General features: G+C 41.5%; 1 protein-coding gene across 1 annotated transcript; it reads left to right on the top strand.

Annotated features, from left to right (window-relative positions):
* Positions 1 to 9003: 9003 nt before the first annotated feature.
* On the top strand, positions 9004 to 14455 carry LOC127541941 (keratin-associated protein 5-5-like). The gene has a single exon (XM_051967298.1). It carries the CDS (start codon positions 12844 to 12846, stop codon positions 13519 to 13521), a length of 678 nt encoding a protein of 225 aa, XP_051823258.1. The 5' UTR covers positions 9004 to 12843; the 3' UTR covers positions 13522 to 14455.
* The last annotated feature ends 446 nt before the right edge of the window (positions 14456 to 14901 follow it).

Here is a 14901-nt window from a genome sequence, read left to right as displayed (position 1 = left end):
CACATCCTTTGACCTTTAGATGTCCACAAAGGAAGTTCATTTTTCAATTAAGGGAAAGATGGAGAGAAAAGCTCTTGCCTCCCTTTCTTTGCTATCCCCAAAGAATTTATTCCCACTGGAGAGCTTGTCTGGAACCAGCCTCCTCCTACTGAGGTGTTGGAACGCCGGATTCCAAACTGACCCCTTGCTTTATCCAAGTCCTCCAAGGCATTACCTCTTTTCTCCCACCCAGCCACAAGACTTACATTGTATGCTTTCATAAGTATGCTTACTGCTATTGTATCCCTTTGATTGGTTCAGCAGAATAGCCTGGGAATTTTTCACAAGTAACTTTTTGCTACTAGGCGGCGCTGTAGTGTACAAAGCATTGGGCTTGGAATCAAAAGACTCACTTCCCAGTTTATGTGGCCTCAGACATTTCGGAGCTGTGTGACTCTGGACACCTCAGTTTACCTCAGTTTCTCATCTATAAAATGAGCTGAAAAAGAAATTGGCAAATCACCCAGCATTTTTGCCAAGAAAACCTGAAAAAGGACCATGAAAAATTGGACACTACGGAAAAAAAATGACTGAACAGCAACAATGACCCATTGAGTGGGTAACTCAATTGATTGTGTAACTCAAGCAAATAGAGCCTCTTACCTGATAGAAATACCAGAATCTGGAATGTCTTGTGATTGTGGGATTCCTCATCTTTTATTTACAAATATTTCCCACTTTCCTCCCCAATGCCATTGGCAATGGGTCATTTGGCTTGGCTGGGTCATTTTCCAAGCCTTTTGAAAATTTGTTTTCCCTCTCCTGGTCCCCAACATTTTATGAGGCCAGCATTTATAATTTTCCACCCTCTTCATCCATACCAGTTTACCAATGAATCTGTATTCTAAACAGCTGTCCTTGGCTGCCATAACCCATCATTTCACTTGGCAAAGAGATGAAAGGATTATGGTGGGAAGCATTTCCTGGGCCCTTTCAGTCTCCTGTTTTGAGGGGGATGTTTTTCACCAGGTAAACTTCAGCTGTGAATAATGACTCCTATTTTATCTTTTCCTTTCCTAACCGTAAACTTGTAATCATTTGAAGTCCCTCAAATATGGCTCAGAAAGACCAAGAAAAAGCACCCTCTGGACTCTGCAGACTCACTGACACCTGGAGCCCAAATAAGAGTCATCAAGCAAAGGGAAAGTTCCTGCGGGCTTCATAAAGGCAGAAAATGACTCCCAATAACCAAGAGCTGGCAGTTACCCCATTCTCTAAGTTTCAGGCTCATCTCCCCAACTTCTGTATATACTTGTGGGAAAATGAGTCCCAGACTTTGTGGGAACATGATTCTTCCTATCATACCTTAGTAAATAATTTTAATTAGCTTTGTCAAGCTAATTAGTACCAAAAGACTAATAATCAATGGAAAACGCAGCCATTGGGAGTCCTTCTCAGTCCTTCCTGGTTCCCTCTAGAATCCTGAATGGCAAAAAGGCAATTGACCCCCAAGACGCTCCATGAGTTTTGAGTGGGAGTTGCAGCATAGCCCCCTGGGTGTGGGGGCTTCAGAAAAATCTTATCTGTAATTGTACATTGGGATTATTTTCATGTGCTGCAATACATGAAGACATGGAAATGGTACTAAAAAAATACACTTGGCTAAATAGACAAAGTACATGCCAAATAAATAGCAAATAATAACATGATGGGGGCGGGGGATAGGAAGAAGGAAACAGGAAGACATATGCTCACCCCAGGTGAATGCCCCTGTCAGGGAAGATGGCCAGGTCCAATGGCATCAGAGTTCTGCAGATGGCATTGGGCTGAGTGTACCAGGAATAGCGCAGAGCCTGGCACCTGAGGAGATCCATGACCAAAGCCAAGTAGGAAGGATGACCTGTTGTCCCAATTCCAGGTGGATAGCTATCTTTTTTTAAATTTCTAGAAAGGTCTCCAGAATTGTTTCATGGAACAAAATGTTCCTATGCTTTCCTTTGGCTAAATGTCCTGGGCCGTCAGTGATCCTTGGGTGGCAGCATTTCTGTCTCAAATAGGTCTGACACTTGCGTCTGCAGGTTTCCCATTTCTCTCAGTTGTCGAGTCATTTTCTGAGCTTGTTTTGTTTTTAGCTTGTCTGTCGTCTAAAGTCTTAATTTACAGTCTGTTGTTGGTCCTGTTGATTTTTTTTCAAATTTCCTATTATAGTCCTCCTAGCAGTCACCCCCCCCATTCCTCTCAGTCTTTTTGTTGAGTATTTCAATATTCATGCTTTGTTTTTCCTGTGTGTTTTTAATGTTTACATTTTCTTCTTGCTTTTTATTTCTTCCAAGTGTTAATTAATCTTGCTTAAATCCTTTAACTATATCCTAGATTCTCTGTTTCCTCCTTCCTACCCCCCCCCCAAGCTCAATATTATTTTCAATTTTTTTGGTACATACTTTGTCTATCTTCTGGATCTTTCCTGCCTTCCATAATAGTAATATGGTAAATAAATAACACTTGACACCCTTTTAAGCACAGTCTGTTAACTTTTCTCCATCACTTTCTTGTTGTTTAGCCATTTTTCAGTTGTGTCTCATTGACCCCATTTGAAGTTTTCTTGGCAGAGATATTTTAATGACTTGCTATTTCTTTTTCCAGCTCATTTAACAGATGAGGAAACTGAGGCAAAGAGAGTTAAGTGACTTGCCTAACTAGGAAGTGTCTGAGCCGAGATTTGAACTCAGGAAACTGAGGCTTTTTGACTGCAGACCCACTTCTGTATCCATTATGACACCACCTAGCTGCCCTATCACTTTCTTAAAACTATTCAATTTTTTAAAACCCCAATGGAGCAGGCCTTGATTTGCAGCATCTGTTGATTTCCAAGATGTCCATGCTCACACTGGCTTCTGTGTTCCCCCACACCCACCTCCCAATCATTGAGACAATTCGGTTCCTTCTGTCTTCTGAGCACGTAGATTGTGACTGTGCTGGATGCGAAATTTTGAATGCGCCGCCCCCCCAAAAAAAATGGCCCAGGCAGCAACTCTGTGGGTGAGCCCCCCTTCAGAACTGGCTTCTGACTGCCGTGTCCAGCCAGCCCGAGGTCCTGCCGGTCCTGCCAACAAGGACATGGTCCCGGTGCCATGTAGGACACACCATCCCGGGAGCGCCCACATAAAGGAGGGACCTCGCAAGTGCGTGGGACACACGTGGTCGGAGCAGAGCGTGGGCTGCTCTCTGTCGCCCTCTGCTGCGAATGAGGTCCGGGCCGAGGGCTCATCCACAGACACAGGTTTTCTTGCCCCGCCCCACCCAGGTGACAAGGAATCCTTCCTCTGAACTCAGTTTCCTTCTCTGTGACATGAGGTAAGCTCCTTCTGGCCCCGAAGCTACAATCCTCTAATGGGAGCCGGAAAGGTGGAGAAAATAGTTCCCATGCTTTCCCCTAATCTGAAAAGGACTCAGGAAGAAGGGTTGACCAGATGGACACACGCTTCTTGCCCCCTAACTTCCTTACCCTAACCCAGCTGGGAATGAAAAAGTTGAGCTGGGAAGACTGAGTGGGAACCTCACAGCCTGCGGGCTCGGCCAAGCCCCAAGGGAGAAGTTGAAGGATTAAGCTCAAATACAACTCCATCTTGAATAGCCCGTCTAATACAATCTAACCAAAATGTATTCGGGTTCTACTATGTAACAGGCACTGTGAGAGGTCTGGGGCTATAATTACAACATTAAAAGCAGTCCCCACTCTCAAGAAGTCCCTACTGAGCAGCACAGTGTGAAACAGACAATTCAATTCAACAAACGTTTATTAAGCACCTACTGTGTGCCAGGCACAAAGGAGGAAGGAATCCGGAAAGGCTCATGTAGGAGCCAAGTTTTGAAAAGAAACAAAAAGTTCTAAGAGATGGAGATGAGTAGGGGATTCCCAGGAAGAGGAGGTAGTCTGGATAAAGATAATGAGATGGAGAGAGAGATGCTGTTCATCAGAACGTTTGAGCCACTTTGGAAGGACCAGGGGGTACCTGGAAGAGAGTGGTTTGCATTAAGGCTGGAAAGGTCAGCTAGCGTCAGTTCATCATGCGGTTTAAAAGCCGAGCAAAGGAGGTTGGATCCTAGAGGAAGAAGAGTTTCTGGAGGTCCTTGAGCCAGAACTTGGATGAGACCAGAAAAATTCCAAGCCACAAATATGTGCAAAAAAGGGAGAAAATTGGTTCAAGAAGGTGGAGAGAAGGAGAGCAGCTGCAGCAGCAGTGGAGGAATGGCCCCCTCCACATCAAGGGATCAGCCCAGCAGGCAACTCAAGACTCAAGGATCAGGGGAGGTCTAAACTCAAGGAGCGCCAAGGTCTGGAGATAGAACATGGACTCCGTTGTCCCTGGAACGAGCAAACTGGACAGAATGGATTTAGGAAGATTGGCCAGTTCTTTAGGAACCCTAATTTCTTGTTTTCCAGATTTTCAAATCTCAGAGTAGCACAGTAAGCACAGTTACACAAGTACCTGAATCCAGTCAAGGCACCTAAGAACTGAATAAGCACCTACTATCTGCCAGGCACCAGGCTAAATCTTAGGGTTACAAAGAGTGGCAAAGGACAGTCACCATCCATGAAAAGCTTACAGTATAAAGGAGGGGGCTGAAGCTATTCACTAGGGGGAAGGCAATAAGCATGAAGGGAGATTGGGAAATGCTTCCAGTAGAAGGTGGGATTTTAACGATATCCTTTGTTGTGTGAGATACCCATTCCCCATGAATCATACTATTGTGCTTGGATGCTTGCTGAAGAATGGAATACCCAGGAGGGAGGGCAAATAATGAGCTAAATTCAAATGTCTGTGAGAATCAAACGTGGGGAGGGGCCCATGCCAAAGAGCTAGCTCTCAAGAATTCTGAAAGTACAAAATCCAAGCTGTGTAAACTCACAGCCTGTGGCTTTGGTTATATATGTACATATCTTGCAGTCAGGGACTTTCGTTTTTATGTCCTTATCCTTGGCACCTACCATAGTGCCATATAGATAGTAGGCAGCAAATAGGAGTGTAGGGAATCCTAATGAGGAATGCCCGTAAATCTTGGGTATGCCTTTGTGTAAAGTTACTTGCTGAGAACTTTGGACACACTCCTTGCCATCTAATAAAGCTCAGGAGGCAGTGGGAGGACTGGCCATCTTTCTGGTTCTTAATGAACATCCTTAATGGTAGGCCCATGATTGCCCCAGAACCTGGCCAATTCCTGGAGCAAAGAGTTCTCCTAAAGGAATAAAAACAAATATTCTCTTAGTGAACCTCCTGCAATAAAACATTCTGTATCTGAGGAAGGCTGTTCTATATCAAGGCTTATGTATCAAATGGGAATATTTGGCACAATTCCTTCTTTGTTCTCAGCCTACCAAAAACCCTTAATGGAAAGGGACTTTGAGAGCTCAGTTAGGAAGAGAGCTCAGTTAGGGACACATACCTGTGCCCTAGTGGAGACTCTAGCTCTCCCAGCTGTTGGAGTCCAGATGTTGAAGCTTCCTCAAAATAGGGAAGAGGTATGTTGTATGTTGTCTATTGTCTGTTTCTTAAATTGTCTTGGTAATCACTGTCTCTGTTAATTGCATATTACTTTTATGCTATGTTTCCTCTTTTTCTTATATCTTGTTTAAATTAAGTTTCTGAGCAGTAATTAACGTCTGTATTTCATCTTTTTAAGTCTGCTTATTGAAAGTGAATTTCGGGCCTAAATTAATCCTACAAAGTGTTAATTACATTATATGGCATGGCATGATGTTGGGATGAAATGAATAAGTCCCTCATTTCAATATTTCAAGATTCTGAGATTTCATTTTTACCAAAAAAAATCTCTCTTTCAATACTGACCAAAGTTAGGTCAGAGAACCAGAAATGGAAATAACTTAAAGATCATTCTTTTCAACTTCACCATTTTACTGATGAAGAAACTGAGGGATGCTTGCTCAAGGTCACATAACTCCCAAATGGCAAAGAGAAAATATCAAACCATGTCCTATAACTTTCAATTCCACCACCTTGCCACTGACCATTCTTTCAGTTGTCAAAGATACTCTTTCCAGGAAGACTGAGGACTTCTAGACTATCTAGGCTCAATTCTGATAGCTGGGAAAAAGAAAAAAACCTGACAACAACAAAAACAAACAAGCAAGGGAGCCCTGGTCTCAGATTCACAGAGAAGAACACTTGGTGAGTGAAGCAAGACATCAAAGGACCATCCTTAATAAAGATCAGATCACAGACCAAGACAGTAGTGATCACATCTCTTCCAAGATGATACTACTTAAAAATTCTAAAAAACTTGTTGACCTCCAGAATTGGATCAGAAAAGAGCAGCATGAAAAAGCCTGAAGCTAAGGAGAGTACCTCCCTCCACTCCAGCTTTGACTTAAAGTTGAAAGTAAAGAAATAGGCCAGAAAATAAACAAACATCAAAAAAATTTAAATGATTATTAAAAACTATCAAAGTGGCAACAAATACCAAGACATTAACTCAGAAGAAGACAAAAAATATGAAAGCAGCTACAAACAAGACCTCAAAGAAAAATTCTCATTGGATCAAGGCACAACAAGAATTCTTAGAAGAGTTTCAAAAGTGTTAGAGGAATACTGAGGAAAAAATAAGAATGGTGCAAGAAAATTATGAACAGAAGAATTAACAAGTTAGTAAAGAAGCACAAAAAATAAAGAAAATAATATCCTAAAAACTAGAATTGATCTAATGGTAAAAGAGGCACAAAAATTTGCTGAGAAAAGAATGTTGGAGTAGTTAGATGGCACAGTGCATAGAGTACCAGGCCAGGAGTGAGAAGGACCTGAGTTCAAATTTGACCTCAGGAACTTAGACTTCCTAGCTCTGTGACTATGTCACTTGACCCTAATTGTTTATCCAAAAAAACAAAAACAAAGAAAAGAATGCCTTAACAAACAGAATTGGCCAAGTGGAAAAGAAGGTACAAAATTTCACTGAAGGTGAGACAATTCTAAAAGACTCATCATGAAAGATGCTGTCCACCTCCAGAGAAAAAATTGATGAAGCTTGAATGCAGATTAAAGCATATTTTTCCCAAATTTATTTTATTTAAAGAAACAGAAAAAGAAAAAAAAGAGAGAGAACATCAGTATATATATATATATATCAGTAGAAAAAATTATATTCATGAGTGTCCATCTTTTTTTTTACTTCCTTGTAAAGTGTTCTTTTGTTCCCTGCTGTGGACCTTTTTTTGCTTTGTTTTTATTTTCCCCCTTTCAACTTCCCCACCCCCAAGCAGGCTATAGTTAAGAAAGGATATATTTATATATAAACATATTAGATATGTACAAACATATACATACACACACACGCAAATACCCCCACACATAGACACAGACATCTTTCCTATCCCTGTTGACGCTTTGCTTTAATTCAGCCCCTAACTTGCCTTGCTATTACTTAACGCCCCGCTCCATCCATTGATTCTTCCCTTGTCTTCTTCCCTCCCCTTTGCTTCCCTGTCCATGTATTCTTACCCTCTTATCTCTTTATAGATTTTGGAGGGTGCTATAGCCTTCATAATATATATGTAGTGTTGTCTATTTAACCCATTCCCTATATGAGTATATTTTCAGAACTACAAGTCTTCTCCCCCACTAATGCTTCTGTGCCTATTCTTCTGCACCTCATTTGTGTGACATAATTGCTATTTTTACCTTAACTCTGCCCCAATCTTTCTTAACTTTTTTCCATAATCTTCTAGTTTTTCTTGGATGGTTTTTGGCTTGTTTGTTTATTTGTTTTGGTTTTTTTAGTTTTTCCCCAGTGTCTCTCACTTGACTTCTAAATTCTTTTTTGAGTTCTTTGATAAATTCCCTCTGGGCAGGGAACCATTTTATATTACTCTTTGAGGTGGAAGTTTTTTTTTTTTTTTTTTTTTTTTTTTTTTTTTTTTTTTTTTTTTACTTCGGTGACCTTTTCTGAAGATGAACACCGGCCTTCCCTGTTACCATAGTATGTTTCTATGGTGGGGTTCTTTCTTCTTTGCAAGTTCATTTTTAAAAAATAAGAGTTATTAGTGTAAGCACCTCTAATCCTGTGGGGGTGGGGGGAGTCCTCTGACCACTTCCCTCTTTACTCTTTAGCTCTTCCCTCTGGCCAGGAACTCCAAACCAAGAACTCCAACCTCCAGCAAATGTCTGCACCCAGCAGTGTGCCCCATTGCCTCTGCACTCAGCAGTGTGCTGGTTCCCTCTCATCCAAGACAGCACAGCTGTCTCAGAAGCACAGCTGGGCCTGGTGTTCTGAATTAGCTGAGATTCCCTCAGTCTTCCCAGACTCAGATCCTAACTCCACAAAAAGTTCAGGAGTTGAAAGTTCCTCCTAAAGTTCCAGTCACATCCAGCTCACCCAGGGGCTCCCCACTTGGTGTTTCTGGGAAACTAGCCCAGAGGTGTTGCATTTAGGACAGGTTAATCCCAGTCCTGGATCTTTCTTCTTGGGATATTCTCAGGTTATATCTGAAGGACCCCTGTTCTGTACCTAGTTTTCTTGATTTTTCATATGAGTCTATTTTCATGAACCTCCATCCTGAGGCATAAATTTGTTCTATTTGGGGAGGAATCAGGAGAGTCTGAAATTTACCAACCTAGTCTGCCATCTTCCCAGAATCTATGCTTAAGCAGATTTTTTTAAATTATATTTTTATTGGGGGGGGGTTGGGGTTGTTTTCTTTCACACATTACTATATAAATGTGTTTTACATGACTGCATAGTATATATGTTATATAAAATTGCTTGCCTACTCAATGAGCTGGGAAAAGAAGGAGAGAGAAACTCAAAATTTGAAAATATAAATGTTTTTTTAAATTATATCTAACTGGAACAATCAAATATTGGAAAAAAATCTCACCAAAGAACATTTTTTGGATAGAATACTGACCCTGAAGTCAGGAGGACCTGAATTTAAATCTGGTCGTAGACACTTAACACTTATAGCTGTGTGACCCTGGGCAAGTCACAATTGCTACACACACACACACACACACACACACACACACACACACACAACCCAAAGCTAAAATAAAATGAAATTTCCTTCTTAAAAATTAGAATTAAGCAAGTGGGTGATATTGCCTCCATGAGACATCAAGAAACAATAAAACAAAATCAAATGAATAAAAAGATGAAGAAAATGTTCAATAGTTTAATGGAAAAAATAACTGACCTAGAAAATAGATCAAGGAGAGATAATTTTAAAATTATTGGGCTACTTGAAATCTATGATTTTAAAAAGAGAAAAAGTGATTAGACAACAAATTTCAAGAAATTATCAAGGAAAACTGTCCTGACAAAACAGAATCAGAGAGTAAAATAAAAATGGAAAGAATTCACAGATACCAAAATGAAGAGTTCCAGAGTTCCCAGATCAAAAAGAAAATATTTTAACCAGCCAGAAAGAAATACTCCAAATGTCATAGAACCACAGTTAGAATTACATAAGATTCTTCTATATTATTTTAAATACATCTTCTACTTTATTACACATACACAGTCTGCGTAAAGGAAATAGAGGCTTGAAATATGATATTCCAGAGGATAAAGGAGCTAGGATTACAATAAAGAATCACCTACCAAGTAAAACTGAGAGTAATCCTTCAGGGGGAAATGGATATTTAATGAAGTAAAGCTGAATAGAAAATCTGACATTAAATCACAAGACTCAAGAGAAGAATAAAAAAGTAAAAAATAAAGAGAAATCACAAGGGACTCAAAGTTACACTGTTTATATTATTATATGGGAACATGATATATGTAATTCCTATGAATTTGACCACTATTAAGGCATTTAAACGGGGTTTACATAGAGACACACAGAATTAAAATAAAGTGCTGAAGCACATCTATTATGCTTCAGCTGAAAAAACAAAAACCCAATAAGCAGAGATAGTGATAATGACCTAAGACAAAACAAAAGCAAAAATAGGTCTAATTAAAAGGGATAGTTAGGGAAACTACATTTTGCTAAAAGGCGCCATGGACAATGAAATAAGATCGTACTTTTTACAGCAAGTTTCTCTCATGAAGACCTCATTTTGCTGATCCAACCATTCTGGAGAAAAACTTGGAACTGTGCCCAAAGAGGTATAAAACTGTACATATCCTTTGATCCAGTAGTGTTACTACTGGGTCTGTTTCCCAAGTAAATCATAAAGGAGAGAAAAGGACCCACAGATGCAAAAATGTTTGAAACAGTTTTTTTTTTTTTGTGGTAACAAAGAATTGATAAATAAGTAGATGTCCATCAGTTGGGGGATGACTGAACGAGTTGTGGTGTATGAAGATAATGGAATATTATTATTCTATAAAAAATGATGAACAAGCTGATTTTAGAAAGGCCTGGAAAGAGTTACATGAACTGATTCTGAGCAAAATAAGCAGAACCAGGAATCCATTGTGTTAAGGGACAGTCAATTCTCTGAGAGATTCCACAGCTGTGGATCATAGTGTCTGAAGGAGTTGCAGAGGAGCCTTTGCTGACACAGGTGTTGTGGACTGGGAATGAAATAAATTGGAGGCAGAGGGGGGAGGAGGAGGGAGATCAGATAATGCATGGCCTCTCAGTCAGAGAGGCTTCTCTGCAGCAATGGCCTCTCAGTCTCCTTGTATCATCCTCTCACAAGATGGGATCCATTCTGGGATGGATCTCCAGCAGCCATTGTCAAATGGCTCCCGTGTATTTCAGCAGCTCTCCCATGTATTCCAACACATTGTATATAGTAACAGCAAGATTGTGTGATGATTGACTATGAAAGACTTGGTTCTTCTCAGTGTTTCAGTGATGCAAGGCAATTCCAATAAACTTCGGATAGAAAATGCCACTATGGAGACTGATTGTAAATCAACACATGCTTTGTTCATTTCTTTTTTCTGTTTTTTCTCTCTTGTGGTTTTTCTCTTTTGTTCTGAGTTTTCTCTCCCAACATGATTCATAAGGAAATGTGGATTTTAAAAAATTAAAATACATATATAACCAGAAAAAATAAAACACTTAATATTTTTAAAAGACTTAATTTCTCAAATATATGTTGAATATAGAACTGAGTAAAACTTATAAAATTAAGAGCCCTTCCCACATTGATAAATGGTAAAGGACATGAACAGGTAATTTTTGGAAGAAATTAAAGCTATAGTCATATGAAAAAAAATGCTTTTATGTTTATTCATTGGATAAGTGCAAAGCAAATCACCCTGAGATATTATCTCAAATCTATCAGAAATGACAAATGCTAGAGGGGATGAGGGAAAAATAGGTACACTAATGCACTGTTGCACTTAGTTTTGGAACTAAGCTCAAAGGAATAGCAAATTGTGCATACTCTTTGACACAGCAATACCATTACTAGGTCTATATCTCAAAAAGGTCAAAAGAAAAGAAAAAAGAATGAACAGACAAATTTCAGATGAAGAAGTTGAAACCATTTTAGTCGTGTGTAAAGGTGTTCTTAATCACTATTGATCAGAGAAATGAAAATTAAGACAACTTTGAGATATCACTACACATCTCTCAGATTGGCTAAGATGACAGGAAAAAATAATGACAAATATTGGAGGGGATGTGGGAAAACTGAATACTAATGCATTGTTGGTGGAATTGTGAATGGATCCAACCATTCTAGAGAGCAATTTAGAACTATGCCCAAAACGTTATAAAACTGTGTAGTCTCTTTGATCCAGAAGTGTTTCTACTGGGCCTGTATTCCAAAGAGATCTTAAAGGAGGGAAAGTGACCCACATATGCAAAAATATTGTGGCAGCCCTTTTCTAGTGGCAAGAAACTGGAAACTGAGGGGATGCCCATCAATTGGAGAATAAGTTATGATATGTGAATGTTATGGAATATTATTGTTCTGTAAGAAATGACCAACAGGATGATTTCAGAGAGGCCTGGGGGGACATACAGGAACTGATGCTGAGGGAAGTGAGCAGAACCAGGACACAGCTCTTTTCAACAATGAAATAATTCAGGCCAGTTTCAGTGATCTTGTGATGAAGAGAGCCATCTACACCAGAGAGAGAACTGTGGTAACTGAATGTGGATCACTACATAGTATTTTCACTCTTTTTGTTGTTTGCTTATATTTTATTTTCTTTCTCATTTTTTAAAATTTGATTTGATTTTTCTTGTGCAGCAAGAGAATTGTATAAATATGTATGCCTATTTTGGATTTAACATATATTTTACCATGTTTTACATATATTGGATTATATGCCAATGTAATCTAGGGGAGGGGGTGGGGGTAAGGAGGGGACATTAGAACACAAAGTTTTTCAACGGTCAAATGTTGAAAATAAAAAACTTCAATAAAAAAAGAAAAGGAAAAAGACATGTGTAAAAATATGTGTAGCAACTCTCCTAGTGGTGACAAAGAATTGGAACTTGTATAATCGTCTTACTCTATTTTTCTTACTTAAAAAAAATAAGGCTAATATGCCAATTGTTTTGTATTTCACATATATAATTGATATATTACTTGTCTTCTCGGTGAGTAAAGGATAGGCTGGTAGGGAAGGAGAGAATTGGAACTCAAAATTAAAAAGAAAAAAGATTAAATGAGTTTTTGGTTTTTTTAAGAAATTAAAGCCTATTTGGGCTAGAGCCTAGGGCAGTCTATAGCCTAAAGACTAGCAACCAAATTAAGGACAGCTACAAGGGATAGCTGTAAACTTTAAGGAGGAAGTGAGCACGTGTCCTTTGTTATTGATAGTGCAGCTGCACCACAGTATAAAAGCCGGGAGCAGAGAGGGGCTACCACAACCCACTGACTCCTCTCTCTCTTGAGACCTTCCTCCCCTGTGGACACCAATCTCTTCCAATCTCTCAGCATCATGAGCTGCTGTGGCTGTTCAGGAGGCTGTGGCTCCAGCTGTGGGGGCTGTGGCTCCAGCTGCTGTGTGCCCGTCTGCTGCTGCAAACCTGTGTGCTGCTGTGTGCCAGCATGCTCGTCCTCTAGCTGTGGTGGAGGCTGCAAGGGAGGCTGTGGCTCCAGCTGTGGAGGCTGCAAGGGAGGCTGTGGCTCCAGCTGTTGTGTGCCCGTTTGCTGCTGCAAACCTGTCTGCTGCTGTGTGCCAGCCTGTTCCTGCTCCAGCTGTGGTGGAGGCAGCAAAGGAGGCTGTGGCTCCAGCTGTGGGGGCTGCTGTCAGTCCAGCTGCTGCAAGCCCTGCTGTAGTCAATCCAGCTGCTGCCAGTCCAGCTGCTGCAAGCCTGTCTGCTGCTGTGTGCCTGCTTGCTCCTGCTCTAGCTGTGGTGGAGGCTGTGGGGGTTGTTGCCAGTCCAGCTGCTGCAAGCCCTGCTGTAGCCAATCCAGCTGCTGTCAGTCCAGCTGCTGCAAGCCTGTCTGCTGCTGTGTGCCTGTTTGCTCCTGTTCCAGCTGTGGTGGAGGCTGTGGGGGTTGTTGCCAGTCCAGCTGCTGCAAGCCCTGCTGCAGCCAATCCAGCTGCTGCCAGTCCAGCTGCTGTAAGCCCAGCTGTTGCCAGTCCAGCTGTTGCAAGCCCTGCTGCTGCTAGTCCAGTGTAAGATTTGCTGCCAGTGTAAGATCTGAGGCTCCCATAATCCCCTCTCCATTCAACCGTGAGGAAAATTTGCCCTGCCTCAACAAGACACCTCCTCCACTCCCAGCTCCCACCCACAGCTCCTGTCTCAGCATCCTTGCTGATGACCTAGACCCCAGGACCATCAGGGAACCCTGAGTCTGGGATTTCCTGATCTCCTTTCTTAGCCAGGAAACAGCCCTGCCACAGGAGCACTCCATATCCTCATCCTCCCATCCTTCATATGCTCTCCCACCTCCTTAGCCAAGGAGACATCACCCTGCCAAGAACAACCGGCAAAGGGCTGCCCAGCAAACCATGCAGACCCCCCGGGGAACCTCTAGGTCATCTCCAAGGATCATCTGCCCTGCCCCCAAATGTGGGGCCATCATTGCAGATTGCTGAGTTGCCTCCCAACAGCCTTCATTCCTGGACTCCCCAACTTTCTCCTCCAAAGGGTCTCTTTGCTTATTTTGGGCTCCTTTGGCTGTCCCTGGAAACCAGGGAAATCATTTTGTTTCAATAAACATTATCCTTAACCCTGAAAATATCTTGCTTTCCTTCACAAATCTCTTGGGGCAATCTGCAGTCTGTGCTCTGAGCACTTAGTCAGCCCTTTTCATAGGCAGGTACATCTGGGGCTCTTGGTCTGTCACAGTGGGATATGGGGGGCACTGGCCCCAGAACTGGTTCCTTTGCCACATTCCTCTTGCCTTCGATCAACACTGAGTGACTTCTCCAAGGGAGAAGAGCTCAAACTTTTAGAGCCCATTCCAGGCACACAGCACTTGACTTCGAAGGAGTTGGGCCTCCATTTTCCAAGGAAAACTCTCAATGGCTTAAGAGGCTGCCCCAATATCTCCTGCCTGCCTTTGTCCAGTCAGCCTGGGCTTTAGAAGGATGCAGGTAGAGGAATGGCCTCCCAATTCTCCAACTGATCCAAATGCTCTTGCATTCCCTGAGCAGACGCAGCCCCTGGACAACCACAAAGAAGCCATACTCCCTCCACCTAGAAGGAGTGCTCTTGAGTATCAGCACTTCAGGAAGGTCTGTACTTTCTCCTGATTTCTGCTGAACTAGATCTGGTTACATCCATTCGGGTGTTGGCTCTCCATGTGTTGGGGAACAGTCTGAGACTCTCTTCCAGGCGACTAATTGTGCTGCCCTCCTTGGTGTCAGGATACAGGCCTACTTACCATGTTTGGGGGAAATGCACATATTGTGTTAGACAAGAAAAGGACACACAGAGACACAGAAACTGAGAGACAAGAGACTGACCCAGAAGGACAGAGAGAGACAGAAAGTTAGTTTGGGGGTTTGCATTTCACCAAATTTTTCATCAAGAAGATGACTGTT

This window comes from Antechinus flavipes, chromosome 6 (genome assembly GCF_016432865.1).
Source record: "Antechinus flavipes isolate AdamAnt ecotype Samford, QLD, Australia chromosome 6, AdamAnt_v2, whole genome shotgun sequence".
In the NCBI taxonomy this organism is placed as follows: Eukaryota; Metazoa; Chordata; class Mammalia; order Dasyuromorphia; family Dasyuridae; genus Antechinus; species Antechinus flavipes.
Note: the sequence above shows the minus strand (reverse complement) of the source record. Positions and strands in the feature narration are given on the sequence as shown.